The sequence below is a fragment of the Equus quagga genome, chromosome 4 (assembly GCF_021613505.1).
Source record: "Equus quagga isolate Etosha38 chromosome 4, UCLA_HA_Equagga_1.0, whole genome shotgun sequence".
NCBI lineage: Eukaryota > Metazoa > Chordata > Mammalia > Perissodactyla > Equidae > Equus > Equus quagga.
The window spans coordinates 30791161-30809032 of NC_060270.1; the positions used below are offsets into that span (position 1 = coordinate 30791161).

At 37.6% G+C, this 17872-nt stretch overlaps 1 protein-coding gene across 2 annotated transcripts in view; it reads left to right on the top strand.

The window, feature by feature from the left end:
- The window catches only part of FGF12 (fibroblast growth factor 12), a 502428-nt gene extending 485089 nt beyond the window's left edge, over positions 1 to 17339 (top strand). For both annotated transcript variants that reach the window (XM_046659306.1, XM_046659305.1), the window contains 2 exons: positions 629 to 827; positions 16885 to 17339. In XM_046659306.1, the coding sequence (XP_046515262.1) occupies positions 629 to 827; positions 16885 to 17003 (318 nt within the window). In that variant the 3' untranslated portion in view covers positions 17004 to 17339. The remainder of the gene's footprint in view (positions 1 to 628; positions 828 to 16884) is intronic.
- Positions 17340 to 17872: the final 533 nt, after the last annotated feature.

Sequence of the window (17872 nt, forward strand, 5' to 3'; positions counted from 1 at the left end):
CAGTGGCGCAGGGGTTAGGTGCGCACAATCCGCTTCGGTGGCCCCGGGTACCCCGGTTTGGATCCTGGGTGCGGAACACGTCACCACATGGCAAGCCATGCTGTGGCAGGTGTCCCACATATAAAGTAGAGGAAGATGGGCACAGATGTTAGCTCAGGGCCAGTGTTCTTTAGAAAAAAGGGAGGATTGGCAAATGTTAGCTCAGGGCTAATCTTCTTTGGAAAAAAAAAAGGTCTGGAGAGCCTGTGTCTGCTGTGGTCATGTTTGATTTTGATTCCCAGGTATACATTTTACATGCCAAGGGCCACTGAAGCGCACAATGGCCAATCTCTTAAATTTACAAAATGTTATACTGAGCTCACGATTTGGACCTGGGCACAGTCTCGAATGATAGAAGCCCAAGGAGTGATTCAAACCTGAACGGCTGTGTTCTATGGTGTAAAGGTCATTTAGAAAGGAAACCTGGTTTCTTGATTTTGTTTGATGAATCTTTATAACCAAGTGCTGATAGAAATTGCCTCTCATTTGTTCTTAAGAGAAGACCTGTATGTCAGGCTCATTGAATTTAAGCATTTGCTGATTCATTCTTATGTCCTTTCTCTTTTTTGTATCTTCTTTTTGTCTGCAGGATGTTTTCACTCCAGAATGCAAATTTAAGGAATCTGTGTTTGAAAACTACTACGTGATCTATTCTTCCACACTGTACCGTCAGCAAGAATCAGGCAGAGCGTGGTTTCTGGGACTCAATAAGGAAGGGCAAATTATGAAAGGGAACAGAGTGAAGAAAACCAAGCCCTCATCACATTTTGTACCAAAACCTATTGAAGGTATGAAACGAACTTCTTTTCTTCTTTAGACCCTGAACTGTGTTTTAACGCCAATTGTGCTTCTCGTCCTTTTGCTCAGTCGAGTTTTCTTGGAATGCAACAGATCAGAACAAAGTTTCAGAAAACACAATATTACCTTTGTCTATATAAAAAAAAATCTGTTACAAGTACTTTGCTCTTAGGAAAAAGCTGCTTGAATATAGAAGCTAGAAAATTCCTGAAAGTAGAAAAACAGTGGTGGTTACCATTTGGAATGTAATTTCCTTCTTGGTTGAATACAATAATTTAATTTCTCAGGATACACTCTTGAAGAACCAAGAGTACTATTACATATAGTACTTTAAAGTATGCAAAAGGCTTTTAGAAATATGTTTATATTCTAATTTCTACAACTTTGTGAACAAATCTAACAATGTATGTATTAATTTTCTTTGTATATTTTGAGGAAAGAAAATAGTATGCTATTTACTGTGATCAATAAATATTTACAGTATTAAATTTTTCCTTCTCAGTTGAAGCTGTAACCTCCCTTCCCATGATCATTTAATATAGTGTTCACTTATTTCAAATTTATCACTAGAATAAATAATTTTATGCTGAGGAAACCCATTTTTGGCACGTTGTTCCTTAAGTAGAATGAGAATATACCATTGGGGTGACCACATTTACTGTATTCAGGCAAGCTTTTGAATACGGGATGAGAAAGCAGCAGCAGTCTGGAGGTTCATCAACACAACGTTCATCTCTAAAAGTCACCTTAGTCCAGCCTCCTTGTCTGAGGAGATTAGAAAATTGAGGCAGAGCATTGCAATTCTGTGACTTAGCCAGACTTGTCTGCCCCCTAAATATCTACAGGGTGTGCTGAGGTCAACCGATGTAGGGACGCAATGCCTGTTGTAGAGAACATATGACTATGGCAGTCAACAAACATTTGTCAAATCAATACCATGTCAAAGTACTGGGGGGAAATGTGACATTCAAGGCTCCTCTTCCCTCCCAGGCTTCCCTTCACATCTGATGTTTTTAACCACAAAACTGAATGCTCCTTCTTGCAATATATTTCCACTATTTTGGGCCCCAGGTAGCTTTTTCGCCCTCCTCTCCCCACAATTTCCATCCTCTCATGGGCCTGGAACCTGCCTGTTAGTCCTTGTAAAGAATGAATTCAAGAGTCAATTTTTCCTTGAAGGCTGCTCTGACTTTCTTCAAGTAGAATTACATATTCTGTCATCTTATCATTGTATACATTTCTCTCTCTTAGAAATTATCACATTGTATTACATTTACCTATTTACCACTCTCTCTCCTCTTATCCATGGTTAGATCACTTTTTGAGTGAACAGAATATGTTTTATTTTTCCTCATATCTTTTTGTATCTTGTACGATATCTGATGTATCATAGGGAGATGTGCAATGATCCTTATAGATTCAATAAGTGAACACATGAATGAACAAATGAATGAATAGGTAAAGATAAAGAAGAACTATATGCTCCAGACAACTTTATAATATTCTGGGAGATATGAAACATGTTTACTAATGGCAATAGGACAATCCAAAAAGTGATGAATTACATGTTGTGGGAAATGATATTGCAATTTAAGGCAAGAGCTATTTCTTCCACCAAAAGGAAGATATTGAAAAGCGAATATTTCAATGTACCTTCAGGGCTAGGCATGTGACCATTTAAGATGAGAGGAGGGGATTAAGGAAACAAAAACACTCCAGGTACAGTGTGAGTAAACTATCAAAATTATTGCATCATTTTTATTTGTGCATTTAAGTTGATTTTTGTTGTTGTAATGAAAATAGTACATGCTCATTTGGAAAATTCAAGTATAAAGGATAAGGAAAAAAAACTATGTATTTTATTTATTCCTTTTGTGGATAATGCTTTCCATGCTGCACTCCTCCCCCTCAGAAAAGAGATACCTATAATCTCCCCTCCTAATCACGACTGCTGTGTTTGCTTTGGCTGGTCAAACTTCCTCTTGGGCCTGAATGACCATGTATACATTTCCCAGAGAAATTTATACAATGACCATGCTCCTAGTTCCAGAGCTGCCTTAATTCTACATTTATGGCTGCATTTCAGTACAAATGTGGGAAGAGACAACTAGACATTCTTAGTTGTATATGTTAGAATTAGGTTTGGCTGCATATAACACACAACGCACGTTAAGAGTGGCTTTATCACACACAATTTTATTTTTTCACAAACCAAATCTACAAGCTGCTGTCCAGGGCTGGTTCTGTGGCTTCCCAATTGTTAGGGACATTGTCTGTGTCCAGCTTTGAACGTCCCTCTCCCTACTGTGTTGTACAACTGTGCCCTGTGCTATCAGCACAGCCACACACAATGGCCCTGGATCTGCCCTTATCCCCATCATCCAACCAGCATCCTCATCCCAGTCAGAGGGCAGAGGAATGGATGAAAAAGATAGAGGCTAAAGCCTGTGCCAGTGTTCTCTTCAAGACAGTCCCCATTAGCTGCCATAGGATATTTACATCCCACTGACCACAACCCAGTCAGGTGCTCACACCTAGGTGCAGAGAAGACTAAGAATGTAGTCTTTTTTCTGGATGGCTACGTATCAAACAAATCTTCAGTGATTTTGGGAGAGTGGTAGAACAGGATTAAGACAACTAAGAGCCTCTGCATCAGCCTGCCATCATCCTAACTTTAGAATCTCTCTGATTTCCTAATTTTCTTATTGACAGCTTTTGGTTGATTGTTTTGTTTTTATTTTTCTTATTTACTGATACTTTTAGAATCATTAAATAAGAACAAAAGGAAAAAAAAATTCCTTTTGTTCTGGGGGAAAAAATAAAGTCCATTTTAAATTAGATTCACTAATACTCGGATTTACTTCTGAGGCTCTGTGTCTCTTTGGATTGTAGGAATGAAAACTTGAGTGTGAAGTATATAGAATATGATGAGAATCACTTCCAAAGACGAAAACAAGAAATTAATTTGCTTCAGACCAAAGACCTTTTAATTCCCTAGAAACGTCTTTGCCTTTTGTCTTAGAGAACAAGTTTCACTTTTTGATTAATATTAGCTAACGGCTTACTTTGCACAGGTGTTAATGCTAAGCATGTCTCAATTATTGTCTCTTTTATTTTTCACTCCATTTCTATGAAGTTGATTCTAGAATTATCTCCATTTTACAAATGTGGAAAATGAAGCACAGAGATACTAAGCAATTTGTCCCAAATCAAGCAGCTTGTAAGTGGCAGAGCCAGAATTCAAACCGAGACATTCTGGTCTAAGGGATCAAGTGGTTAATCTCCGTGAAGACTGGCGAGGCGGACTACAGGCCGAGGTCTGAACCTCAGTAATGCGTAGCAGGACCCTAGTCAATGCTCTCGAATAAATGTCTCCTAATTGCTTCTCTTCATTTTCAATCTGGAATATACTTGCTCCTTAGAAATAAAAGCCCTTCGGATTCATGGAGATCTTCATGCTTTTATATTGTACTTTACCTGATACACATAAAATTGGTCAGTTCTCTTACACCTCGTCTGTACCTTGATATCATTACTATAATACAAAAAAATATGAAGAATTACCCAGTGATTCTCCATGCAGTAGTATTTGTTATCATTAAATGGTTTTTACAGGTTACCATCATTTATCAAAGAGGTGTCCACTCGAGGTTTTGTTAGGCCTTATTCTACTGTGCAGTGTGACCTGTTTCTGCCTGCTGGATCCCACAACTACTCTCACTACCACTATTATCACCACTATTACTAGTCTTACTACTTCCATACACTATTTATCAGTTTACTGTTTGCTGGGCAGTTTGCTTATGTTATCTCTGTTAAACCTCAAGCAGTCCTATGTTAAGATTCTCATTTTAAAGATGAGGAAACTAACATTTAATGTAGTTAAGTAACCTGTCTAAGATCACAGGGCTAGATAAATACAGAACTGGGGTTGGAATCTAGGAAGCCCAGTGTCAACGCCTATGCACGTAATCCCTTCACTGTATTGCCTTTCAATCTGAAGTAAGCCTGTGCATATGCACATACTCAGAAAAGTCAGGGGTAGCAAAGCAGAAATATTATACCAGGCTACAACTTGAAGAGTAAGCTAATTCTAAGCCATGCAAAATTGAGACAAGTATGTGTAATATGATGAGATAAATTCATATTGGTAGATGATAGGATAAGATAGCTATAGGAATGCCTTATTAAAACGAGGCAAGAAAGAATTAAGATTATATCACTTCAACCTGATGAAATTTAACAGGATTTATTTCCTATTCTGTAGAGAAGAATTTGGGCTAGATGATTCCTGAAGTTCTTTGACAATGGCATCCTGTGGCAGTCTTCATAAGCACTTTGTTGCAAAACCATGTTCCTTCATGGAACCTGGCATAGGATTTACATATAAAATGATTCCAAACACATTTCTTTTCTTGAATTATTGAATGAGTAAAGTACAGTTTTATGAGCTGTTACCATAAATGGGCGATTTGTGAAATGTTTTTGGAGGGTGCAGGATGAAAAACATTCTCAGCGTAGCGCCTATCTGTAAAGAAAGTTTTCAATAATATTTTTTCCATAGGCCAAGTGTAAAGCACATAGCCAGAAGACATTTTTAGAAAAGAAAGAAAATGATAGCTTCATAAGAGGTTAGCCATATTGCTGGTTAACTAAAAAGATTGTTAATTATTTTTACTTTTTAAAGGAATTTTTGAAAACCTGTGAGAAGCCACCACTATTACTATTACTGACAGAGTCCGGTACTATAGAAGTAAATCCTCCCCTCTTTTATGAAGGGAATTGGCCTCTTATAGAGGAAAAGTAAGAGAAGGTTTGCTTTGTTTTTGTTTTTCAAATATCTCTGCCTTTTCCCCCACTCCTGATTGGGGTATCATTTTGAATGTCAGGATACCCAAAATTAAGCTCTGCTAGTTTGAGGATCTTAAAGACCTGCACTGATTACATGATAGTAATTATCCACCAGCCCCTTTCCCTCCACAGCTTCACCCTTTGTCCTGTGTTTAGAACATAGGAGGTGGTAATGAGGGGGTGCAAGGGCATCTATGCAGACAGATGGATGGACTTGATATTTAAACCCATGACTATGTACATTGCACATCAACCTTTGCTTACATGGGTCCCCACCCCTGGAATTTAAGACAATACCACAGCATGCATGATTACCAATTTTGCCCTTTCAGAGCATTGTTTATGCCACAGAGAAGTGACTCCCCTAGGTTCAAATTGTCTTGGTGGTGACTCCCCTTTAGCTTCAGATACAGCAGCCAAATACTCTTTGACAAAGAACAAGATACAATCTCCTCCTTTTCTCCTCCCTCCTTCTTCAAGAAGCTCATTACTCAGCTCCTGCAGGTGGCCAAGTTTTCAGAATCTTGTTGCTTTCCATTGTAGGGGAGGAAGACATTTCCTCTACCCTCTCTGGGTTCTTCTGGCAGGAGAACAAATTAAATTCACATGAGACAGAATAACAGGAGAAAATTAAACACAGCTTTATAACATGTATACATGGGCGAGGTTCAGGCAAGCTGAGCAACTCACCAAAATTGCTGAAGCCACCACCTTAAGTATCATCTTCAGCTAAAGACAAAGGAGGATGTTGAGGGTAGAGGGAGTCAGTTACAGGAGGTTACCAGACAAGCACAGTAAACAGGAATAAGATTATTATGCAAATTTAAGTCCTTGCCTTCTGCATTGATAAGAGTTTCTAGAGATAAGGTCATCCCCTCTTCTTCCTATCCAGAGAGGGAGACACCTTTGCAGATGGAGATTTCCTTTACAATGTAAATGTTTCTTAACAAAGGGTAAGTAAATTCTACTCCTGAGAGCCTCCTTCCCATCTGCAGTTTTTAAAAGTAACCAGCCCCAAATAATCCTCATGCCAAAGAGACCTATATTGGAGTGGCCATTTCCCATCCCCCATACCACCGAAAAGAGTGTGTGCACTTTTCAAAGATTTAAGGTTCAAGAACTTAATCCTGGAGAGAGAAATACGTTTCTAAGGTAGAATTAGTAAATATCAAGTAAGAGTCATTGCTACAGAAATGTTAAACTTGGAATAAAGAAAGATTTACCTGTTTCCACCAATTTATTTTCTAGTGGGGAGATAGGACCAGCAGACACACACGCACACACACACACACACACCCATAGGGCAGTTACAAATTATCCATTTCCCCATTAGAACTGTTACTTTAAGCTAATAGAACCTGAGTTAAATCTCAGCAGTATAATGTAGATCAGTGTTTCCCCTATATCAGTATCAGAACGACCTGGAGTGTTTTTAAAAGCTAGAAATTCTCAGACCAAATCTCCAAAGTGTTCTGATTTATTATCCAAGTATATCTGATGGCAACCAGGTTTGAGACTCAGTGTTCTAAACTGAATTTGGTGTTTCTAGGCTCATTTTGATCAAATCTGGTCATAGGCAATTATTTAAATTTGTTGAAATTATTGTGATCAATGTATTGGACTAAGCCTAATCTAATATGGAGTCAATTGTCACTCTGACACCATGGAATTAAGTATATCAAACATGTTACATTTTTACATTTCCTACTGCTATTAAGATGGGTGTATTTTAGTGCTCAGTTAAATTATAGTATGGAGTTAATAGAGGTAATACCAATTATTGTACTAAATTGCTCACTGAGAAAGAATACCCTAATGGAAATCAGTTAATCAAGGATAAATACATGTCTGATTCTTCTGATAAAAATTTTGCAAATGATTTGCTAAGTGATTTTGAGAAAGTAATTTACCTTCTTAAGCCTCAGTAATCTCTGAAGATGAAGTTGATTATAAATCCCATCTGTTTAATAGGAATAATATGAAGAGTAGACATTGTAAGAAAGTTGGATCTCTCAAATCTGTCAGATCAATGCAAAGTGCCTTTTTCATTTTCCCTTGGAAATTGGACATTGTCTTATGTACTGGAGAAATGCTGTGAGGTGTGGCATTGCGTAAGGGATTAGAGACAATGAAAATTGAATTTGAGGGAAAATAATCTCTTCAAAAACTGTGTAATGAGACACCAAAGAACAGAATAAATGAGGAGTCCTGATGTTGTAAAGCTCCAATTGGGAGACACTAATGGCAAAGTAATTTTGATATTTTTATTTTGATTAACTGTAAACAGAACTGAATGGTTCTAAAAGACAAAAAAAGAAGATGGAGCCAAAAAGTACCTCTGATGGCTCCAATTGTTTTAATTACAGACAAGATAATAGCTACATTTCTCTCTCTCTTTTGAATTTTGGATCTTTGCCGGCCTTTGACACCTTCCCCCACAGCATTGCAACTCATTCAAAGCAGCTTTTTTTCTAGTTTTGAATTTAGTCCAAGAAAATTCTCCTACTTCTTCCCCACACATTCTTCTTCCATGTCTATCTCTCTCTTACACACAAATATTGCTTTTGTTCTCTTCCTAAATAAAGACATAGATCCTTTTGTTCACAATGTCTCTTAACTCTTTATAATAAATATTTACGGCATACTGGGTGCATTCCTTTGGCAATACATCGCTTCTGAACCAGCACTTAAAATTCTCCAACAGTTCCAAAGGGATTCCACGTGACATTAATTAAGGTGTGAAATTGCTTTATGTTAATTGCCCACACCCTTCCATGATCTGCTATTAAGACAATTAAATATCTTTAATGGTACATTAACTAACAGAGCAATCTAACCTTTCCACTTCTTAGAATTTACAGAGGGCCAAGGAAAATTTGATTAAATTGGTAGTAATAAAAAGATTATGTAGTCATATTTCATTTGTCTTTGATGGAAACTGATATAGGATCAGAGTTCTGTATAGAGTGTCAATTATGAGCTTTATCAGAAACTGGAGTTATATTGCCTCCATTTGGAAAACAGGATTTGTCAGCAACAACTACACTTGCCCTCCACACAGGTTTTCCAACTCTATTCCAAAGCAATACTGACACTCAGAGATTTACAACTCGTTCTCCCATAACTACCAGAACTCTCAATATTTAAATGGTTTGCAAGAGTCCAGCAGTAACATCAAAGAAATAACTAGTAGCAGTTGTTCAACTTTATATTCCATTTGCATCCCTCATTGTTATTTTCAATGTGCTTCCCTAACCAGAGTATCATTTGATGGTCACTACCACTTTTGTTGTCTTCAGGTTAAGATTGTCATCCCAATTTTAAAGATGAGGAAACTGAGCTTAATAATTCGCCCAGGTCTGTACAGCTAAAAAGGGGCAAAATTATGACCAGAGCCATTATCTTTATGAAATGCTGCCAGAACATCAGTCAGCTGCTGAATGAGGACCGACCATGGGGTTTGTAACACATGGTCAGTAGTGACTTGACAAGAGTGATTTCAGTGGAGTAGTGGGAAATAAGTCTAATTGGAGCAGATTTAAGTTATAACAAGAGGTAAAGAAGAAAGTAATATTCTATGACACTGTTGAGGAGTTCTGTTATAAAAAGGAAGTAGAGAAATGGAGTGTGAGCTGGAGAGAAACATGGTGGTTACATGGTGGGGTTGGTTTGTTTGTTTAAAGCTATTATAGCATATATATAGGCTCATGGGAACAATGGGGGAGAAGTAAAACTTGGCATTAGAGGACAGAGGGTCACTGAGTGACACTGACTAGAGGGGTTGGGATCAAGGACACAAGTGGCCAGTGGAGACTCCACTGAGAGAGGGACAGGAAGAGTACAAGCATTGTAAGAAGCAGGGAGCCGGTCGTGTGCCAGCAGATATGTGCAGGTTGGTAGTTTTTGTGGTGGAAATATGAAAACTTTCTCTTCTCTTTTCTATGTGAAATACATAATAAGGTAGTTTATTGATAAAAGGGAAAGAAGGAAGGGAGGAAGAGCAGGAATTGGGGAGGAAGGAGAGAGAGAGGAAGGGAGAGACGGAGAGAAAGGAAAAAAAAAAGGAAAACGAAACAAACAAAAGAAAACAACAAAGAAAGCAGGCCTCTTCCTGAGTCTGAGAAGGGTTGGGGCGGTGTGGGAAGTTCGAGAAGGAAAGAGAAAGTATGGAAGAGTCACTTGGGAAGAATGGGAGAGCGAATTGGCTAGAGAAATGTAGGGGGATTCCAGGAAGTGCTGAGCACCCCTGTGAGGTTTGGGGTCAAGATTTTGACTCAGGCCAGTCAACCGAAGTTTCATATTTTTCTTCAGTTACATTGAACTATAAGCTTAGAGCGGGAACCCAGGAGTTAACCACACATGACTTTGAATGCCAACTCTGCCCCATATCAGGGCTCTACTTTGAACAAACTACCCTTTTTTTCTTCAGTTTGCTCAGCTGCAAAAGGGACCAATAAAAGGGTCTACCTTTTAGGGTCATTTAAAATACTCTTAGTGTATATAAAATGCAGATGTACAGTAAGTGTTCAATTAATATTAACTATGACAATGAGGACAGTGACTACCTAGGAGGAGAGTACCCGCGGGATGGTACCTGGCACCTGGTTTGTTATAGTTGACTGATTTATAAATAACACCAACTCCTGAGAGTTCACTTTTTTCACATTTTTAAGAAAGGCATTATTTTAGTTTAACTTTTCCAAGAGAAATTTATGATATCTAAAATAAAAGTGATTGTTGAATGTGAAAAGTTGCAAACAGGGAATCTGAGCTATTATAATGGCAAGAAACGCCTGCATATTCTGATAACTGCTTTTCGAACAGAGGGACCAGTGAAAAGAATATAATCAAAAAATATTAAATGGAAAGGCTGCCCTGGAAAGACCCATATCTAATCCTACAAAGAGAGGGTGGATTTTAAGACTTCAAAGCCAAGTAATATATATTTGATCTTTCTCTTTTCTAATGGCACAATCTTGCATTTAAAAGGAAAGCAAAAAAATAAATAGAGCAATAGCATATATTATTACAAAGTTGGTAGCTTACGGTCTTGTTATGACCAAGTGCAGCATTTTATTTGTGACATCAGGAGTGCAGGGCTTTCTTCAGAAATATGGCCAGTGAATCTCAGGCAGCTGTGAAAATGACAACCTTCACTATATCAAGTCACGAGGTGACTAATGTCCACCATACACGCGTGTTCTGCTGACATCAAAAGGTTGAACTGGGCATTCCTAGCGAATGCTACATTGTAACGTAATACGTGAGGTGGGCTGTGTTACTGGAACCTGCGCCTGTCCTTGCATCTGCAAATAAGGAATTCTCTCTCGTCACATCTCCCCACCTCGTCTTTGCTCTGAAAGCTGGAATGAACTCCTCTGTGTCAGTGCACTATAGCTCAAGAAAAGTCAAAACATGAAACATGAATAAAAGGAAACATCCAGAAGAAGAGGAGGAGGAGAAGGAGGAGGAAGGGGAAGTAGAGGATGCAATTGAAGCATTCATCAGAACAGAGGAAAAATAGGAAGAAAACTGATTTGAAGAAAGGATTCTGAAGTGCCAAACAGAAATGCTTCCCCATTCAGGGCACTATCTCCTTTTACCTTTTATCCAAAACTATTGTGATACCACGTGTGTTAGAGAAACGAGGATATTTATCTCAAAAATATCCTGTGGGGTGAAAAAAGAGCAAGTATTTTTTTCCTACTTTAAAAAGGAAAGAGGGCAAGAAACGTGATCCAGGACAACTCAGAAGACCCAGATGAAAGAGAAGTAATGTTGTTTATCGTTCAGGTATTGCGTCTTCAGGACACTGAACATTCTTGAAATTTGGATATTGAAACTTTCTTGGAAAAATAGTGTAAACTGAAATCAGAAAGAAACACAGAAGTCAGTTCCATACCAAGTGCTGGCTGTTAAATCATGCTCACTGAAGAGAAAGTCTGTCTCATGGGTGTAGTAGCCCACAGGTCCTGAATGAGATATGGTCAGATAGTAACATCTCAAGTTCCCTAAATCAGAGGATTTGTTTGCAGTTGCTAAATGGGCAGTGACACTGAATCGGAGTTTCTGTGAAATAGGATTGGGAAGCTGAGAGGACAAGAAAGATAGGGAGCTGGATTTTTTTTGTTTGTCTTTTCACTTTAGTCCCAGTCTGAAAATTACTCTTCAGCAAAAGAACTAGAATGTTGAACTTTGCTCTCATAGCTGTAGTGGGCCACAACGCATAAAACAGAGGGCACAGGAAGAAAATATTCCAGAACAGAGATTTAAAAAAAAAAAATTTAGATGCTCCTAAAGCAGAATAAATCTGTTCCTAATGAAATAATAGCTTATTTAACAGAAAGTGATGGAAAAGCCCCCTACATAAGCATCATTGTACTTTGAACTACTGCAAACTGAGAGACTGGAGTACTTTGCAATTACGAATAAGGATCTGATTATTAAGAAAAGAAAAACTTACCCTTGCATGGGATAGAAATGATTTGAGGAGTACTATTTAGGAACCATAGAATTTATATAACTATTGAAGATCAGAACCCAGACAGTTTCCTAGCATGCTTCTTAAAGGTTTCCCCTAATTGCTTAGTGGTATATGATTGGAAATTAATACCAGAACTCCAAATTCTAGTACTAGTAGCTGTATAAAACTGTGATTAATTTTTACTGTATCTTAAATTATATGTGATTCTCATATGTGGGGTTAGTAATTCTTGATTTATCATTTGTTGTTTGTTTACTTTAATTGCTAAATTAAGCTTCCCTCACAACAAAAGGATAACCCTTCTCATCATGTTAGTCGGCTTTACCAATTAAAACCTACTTTCAATTGCAGTTAAAATTATGGTACTAGCAGTGTGTTAGATATTGTATATAGCAGACCAGCAGCAGGTCTCATACATAATGGTGTCTTAGCTAAGTCTGTTCCTAAGAAATTGTGTTTGCAAGGCATCAGAACAACTCATAAAAGTTTCACATGCTGCCAGCCATTTCTTATGGAATCCACGCGGTAAGATTCCGTTTGACTGATTCTTCTTGACTACTCTGACTGGCTGTATTCATATCATGTAAACATAGTTAGACGTTTCTCTCAATAAAGAGATCAAATAAATAGATTTTTCCCTATACACTCGTATACTTGATGGACATATTATTAATTCTTCATTCACTATCAGATGAGGCTGATATATTTCATGACTGTGATTTCAGTCTCCTGACCTGGAATTCAGGAGGCCTGACACAAGTCAGTCCTATCAGGCTTATCTCTCACCATGACCTCCCTATTTTAGCCCATTCTTCAACCAGTCACTGTTTTTCTTATATAACCTGAGGTTCATCTCTTCACCCTTATTTATTAGCACATCCATCTCTCTAAATCTGCTAGCTCCTTCAAGGCTAACTCAACATCAAATCACTATTTTCATGCACTCATTTCCATTCGACTCTCTCCTTTCTACCCTGCAATTTGTGTGCATACCTATGCTGTCTTAGCCTGGAGCTCCTTGAAGGCAGGAATCACAAGGTCATTTCTTGCAGTTGCCACAGAATCTAGCAGAGTGCCTGGCACAAAGTAGATATATATCTGATTGTAGAATAAGTAACAAATTAATACCTGAACGAATTCATCTTTGGTGTTAGTTTGCAAAAGAGTAATGGACATTTGAGAAGAGAAAGGAAAATGAAAAGTCAATAATAGAATTAAAGTGATACAGTATCAGTTAAGCTGAATTAAAAGGATCAATAAATGTTTTGTGAACCGGTTCATCCTATCAAAGGAATTCAAGATACTCCGCCTCTCCCACGTCTCCATGTGGAGGTCAGGTCCAATCAGGTCAGGGAGTTTTCTCAGCTGTCCTCTCCATCACACAGTGACTTTTAGCTTTAGGTCTAATCAAGACACTTCTCTTCCAGAGAACAGCAAACCCTTCTAAGGCAGCACTGTCTATAGAAATATAATATGAGCTATGTATATAATTTAAAATTTTCTAGTAATCACATTTTAAAAATGAAATGTGTGAAATAAGTTTCAATAACATTCAACTCAATATATCCAAAATATTATTATTTCAATATGTAATCAATATAAGGCATTATTACTGAGATATTTTATTCTTTTTGTGTGGTCTTTAAAATTCAATGTTTATTTTATACTGATAGCATATCTGAATTAGGATTAGCATTTTTCGGGGATGGGCAGATTAGCCTTGAGCTAATGTCTGCCACCAATCCTCCTCTTTTTGCTGAGGAAGATTGGCCCTGAGCTAACATCTGTGCCCATCTTCTTCCACTTTATATGTGGGATGCCACCATAGCATGGCTTGATAAGCAGTCTGTAGGTCCATGCCTGGAATCCGAACCAGTGAACCCAGAACAGCCGAAGCAGAGCTCATGGACTTAACCAGTACACCACTGGGTCAACCCCAAGACTAGCCACATTTTAAGTGCTTAATGACCACATATGGCAAAATGGATGCTATATTAGGCAGCACAGTCCTAGGATGTTCTTATCAGATTCTCCTATCCTTTTACTAACCCTATACCCCCTCAATTATATCTCAGTCCTCTCTTTCTTAGGACAGGGCTAAGACTAATGTTTTTGACTATTAGGGGATTGTTGGCTCGTCCCATACAAAGAGGACATCTCTGACTTTAATAGTCACTTTTTTGTTTATGGCTTACACTCAGGGTAAACTCTCTGGGGAATTGATACCAGGATGGCCAGCAGGGTTAGGTTATCAGAAAAGTTATGCACAGAGGTACTTATAATAATAACATTTCATATTGTCAAAACTGAAATATTCTATGTGTACGTGAGAAATAGCAAAGAAAAAAACGTTCAAAACGAACATCTTGGGTAGACTCTACAACATAAGGAAACTAAAAAAGAAATTGCAACACTAAAAAATGCAGCTACAAAAGTTATAAAACTGTATTCTTTACTGGAAATTAGAAAGTAACATTCTTCAAGTATCTCTAAGTGGAAGCTTAAGAAATATGTGTGTCAAATCTATTGTGTTTTTTTTAAATACTATTTTTCCAGTCTTTGCGACTCTGACTTAGCAATCTGCAGTTTGGGGCTGTGTGGGTTTTCATGGGCGGTTAGGTGACAGAGTAGGGAAAACTGCTTTATGCCTCACGAGAATAGTTTTCCAACTGAACCACTTCATTGCTTCTTCGGAGTTCCCCTGCATACTAAACAGTTGTAAATAAATGGCTATGTTTTGCACATATAAATGTATGCTTTAATTTTGGAGATTTTGATGCTTTGCTCCTAACAGAAATATAGCTAAGAGACATTAGATAGACTTGAGGAACGTCAAGATTTCAACAGGATCTTCCATAAGGAACTTCTGTCTTTGGTAAAAGAAACGCAGAAACTTGAATTGCCTACTAGCGCCATCTGAAAATTACAGGATCAATTCTTTCTGAGCTGGTTTCCTCCACACTTTGCTACTTAGGCCAAAGGCAGTTAGTCCTTTGGGGGATACTGGAGGAGAATTTAGTGCAATAATTGAAATATTTTGAAATCTCATTTAAACAATAATTGTGTGTAATAATTTTGCACAATATACTTAACAAACATAATTTGTATACGTATTTTGTGTTACCCAACGTGAGGTTGGGTTTTGCCAGCATCAGCATCACCCGGGAGCATATTAAAAATGCAAAATCTCAAGCCCACTGTAGACCTTCTGATCCGAATCTGCATTTTAACAGCATCCCTAGGTGATTCAAATGCACATTAAGAAGCTCTGCTACTGAGATGTTGGAAGACACCTCTCTCCTCATCACTGAACTAGTCTGAGGAGAATCTTACTTGTAGCTTAACTCACTTAATCTAGTTTTGGATTTACAACACCTTCAGCCTAAACAACTTATCACCATGTTCCCTGAAATCTGTTATTCAGAATTCTTACTAAGAGATCACCTCCTTCGTTTTCTTAAATGTCTTTGGGTGCTTACTATGTGCCAGACATTTAAACTCATAAAACTGTGATTTTTCAGTTAGGAAAAGGTGTCCAAATTGAAAGAGCTAGAAAGTCACTGAGTGAGGATGTGGATCCAGGGGGTGTGGCTCCCAAAATGATGCTCTTAACCACTACATGACCATGACGTCTATTCAGTCATAGCGATGCTCAGGTCTCCAGTACCAGGGCAAAGCCCAAGGGAGAAAGCTATTTGATTGGCACTAACTTTCAGATTACCAAGGCATTGTAGTGATGGGTCAATAGATGGAGGTACTTAACTATTTGCTCCTAAGGATATCAAGGATGAAAATAATTCCTGATATTTAAGTGAATATTTCACATGCTCATATACCGTCACATTTGTCCATCTTACAACAATATAATGAATCTGTTTAATGTACTCAATATGCTAATAGATTCTATCTTACAAGAATAATTATGAATTGAAAAACATTGTTCTTTCTATGCAATAATCTAGCAACAGCCATGATAATTCACAGATGACTGAGGTTTAGAGCCAGACAAAACAATAGAGGAGAAAAGAACTGTTTATATAGATGTGAACTGAAATCTCACGGTTGCGTAATCACATTTCCTATTGAGGAATAACTAAAAAGCCGTGGACTGTGTTCATTACTGTGAAGGAAATCTGGGACAATTGGGAAATTTGTATCATTTCTTTCTTTTTTTTTTTCTCTTCCGTGCTCTCTCTCCCATTATCACTTCTTATGTAGGATACCTTGAAAATTGGCAATAAATATTTCACTTTCATGCGACAATATCATATCTTCTATAGTAAGGTAAAGGTTAGGAACATGTAAATAAGGATTTTTTTTCCTACCCAAACTAGATTGCAGACCAAGAACTGAAAAACAAAATATCTATTTCTATCCTTTAAATATTATATGCTCAGTGTCTCCCCTAACTCTACATGGAAATCCTGTTATATACGTTAGTAGCCAGTAAAGACTCAAGCCTTATCTGTAAGAGAGCAGAAACCACTCATATGTCTGCAGTTCAAGAAGACTTAAAACGTTGTGACTGATAGAACTGGAAGACAGCCATATGTATCCACTAAATATATTGTCAAGTTAAAACTCGTTTTTACAGTGGGGGAAGAGCTGGTGATGAGAGTGAAGGATATTGTAAAATCAAATTTGACATATTTATTGAGCCCAAATTTATGTCCACTATTATAATAAGTAATTGTTGTGATTTTGCTTTCCAGTGTGTATGTACAGAGAGCCATCACTACATGAAATTGGAGAGAAACAAGGACGTTCGAGGAAAAGTTCTGGAACACCCACCATGAACGGAGGCAAAGTCGTGAATCAAGATTCAACATAGCTGAGAACTCTTCCCTTCGTCCCTCTCATCCCTTCCCTTTCTCCCCCTCCCCTTTACCCATTTCCTTCCAATAAATCCACCCCAGGAGAGGAAAATAAAATGGCAACCCAGGACCTAGTGGCTAAGATTCTGCACTCAAAATCTTCCTTTGTGTAGGACAAGAAAATTGACCCAAAGCTTGCCTGTTACAATGTGGTAGAAAATGCACATGCACCAAGATTAGCACACATAAAAGCAAGGGAAAAAATAAATCAAGACTCCACAAACATTAAAATAACTGTGTTGTTATTAATAGAGGGCTAATTGTAATGAAGATATGACTACAATAAAGATGAAATAAAGTTACTACCTTGAAGAAAAGGGTTTTGGAGAATTGAACTTACAAATCGATGTAAAACCCTCCATAGCTTAAACTCTGGATGTTGCTGTGATGTGTGCTTTGCTTTGAATCTGTGTTTTCTTTGGGCATTTGGAACTGACACATAATTACATCCTGTTTCTAGAATTTTTTTTTTTACCATGACATTGAACATGTATGAATTGTAGGTTCATCTAATGCCTATAAGGTGTAGAGCCAGGAATCATTTAACATTAAGAAAACTTTAAAATTTTATTCTCGAAGTTGTCATTCAAGATTATTTTATGCAAAGGATAGTCTTCTTTTGAAGCTAATGGTATTAGCTGATTTCGTTACTTCATAAAAAGAGTTTCAGATTCTCTTAAGAGAATATCATATTTTTATCAAAGGTATTAATCTAGGATCTCATTTTTCTAGTCATTTAGAAAATAAAAATCCTTGATCTAAGTCTGAGGTAACTTTTGGGAATTATTTGTCATTGCCATGCCTGGGAAGTGATGAATAAGTTACA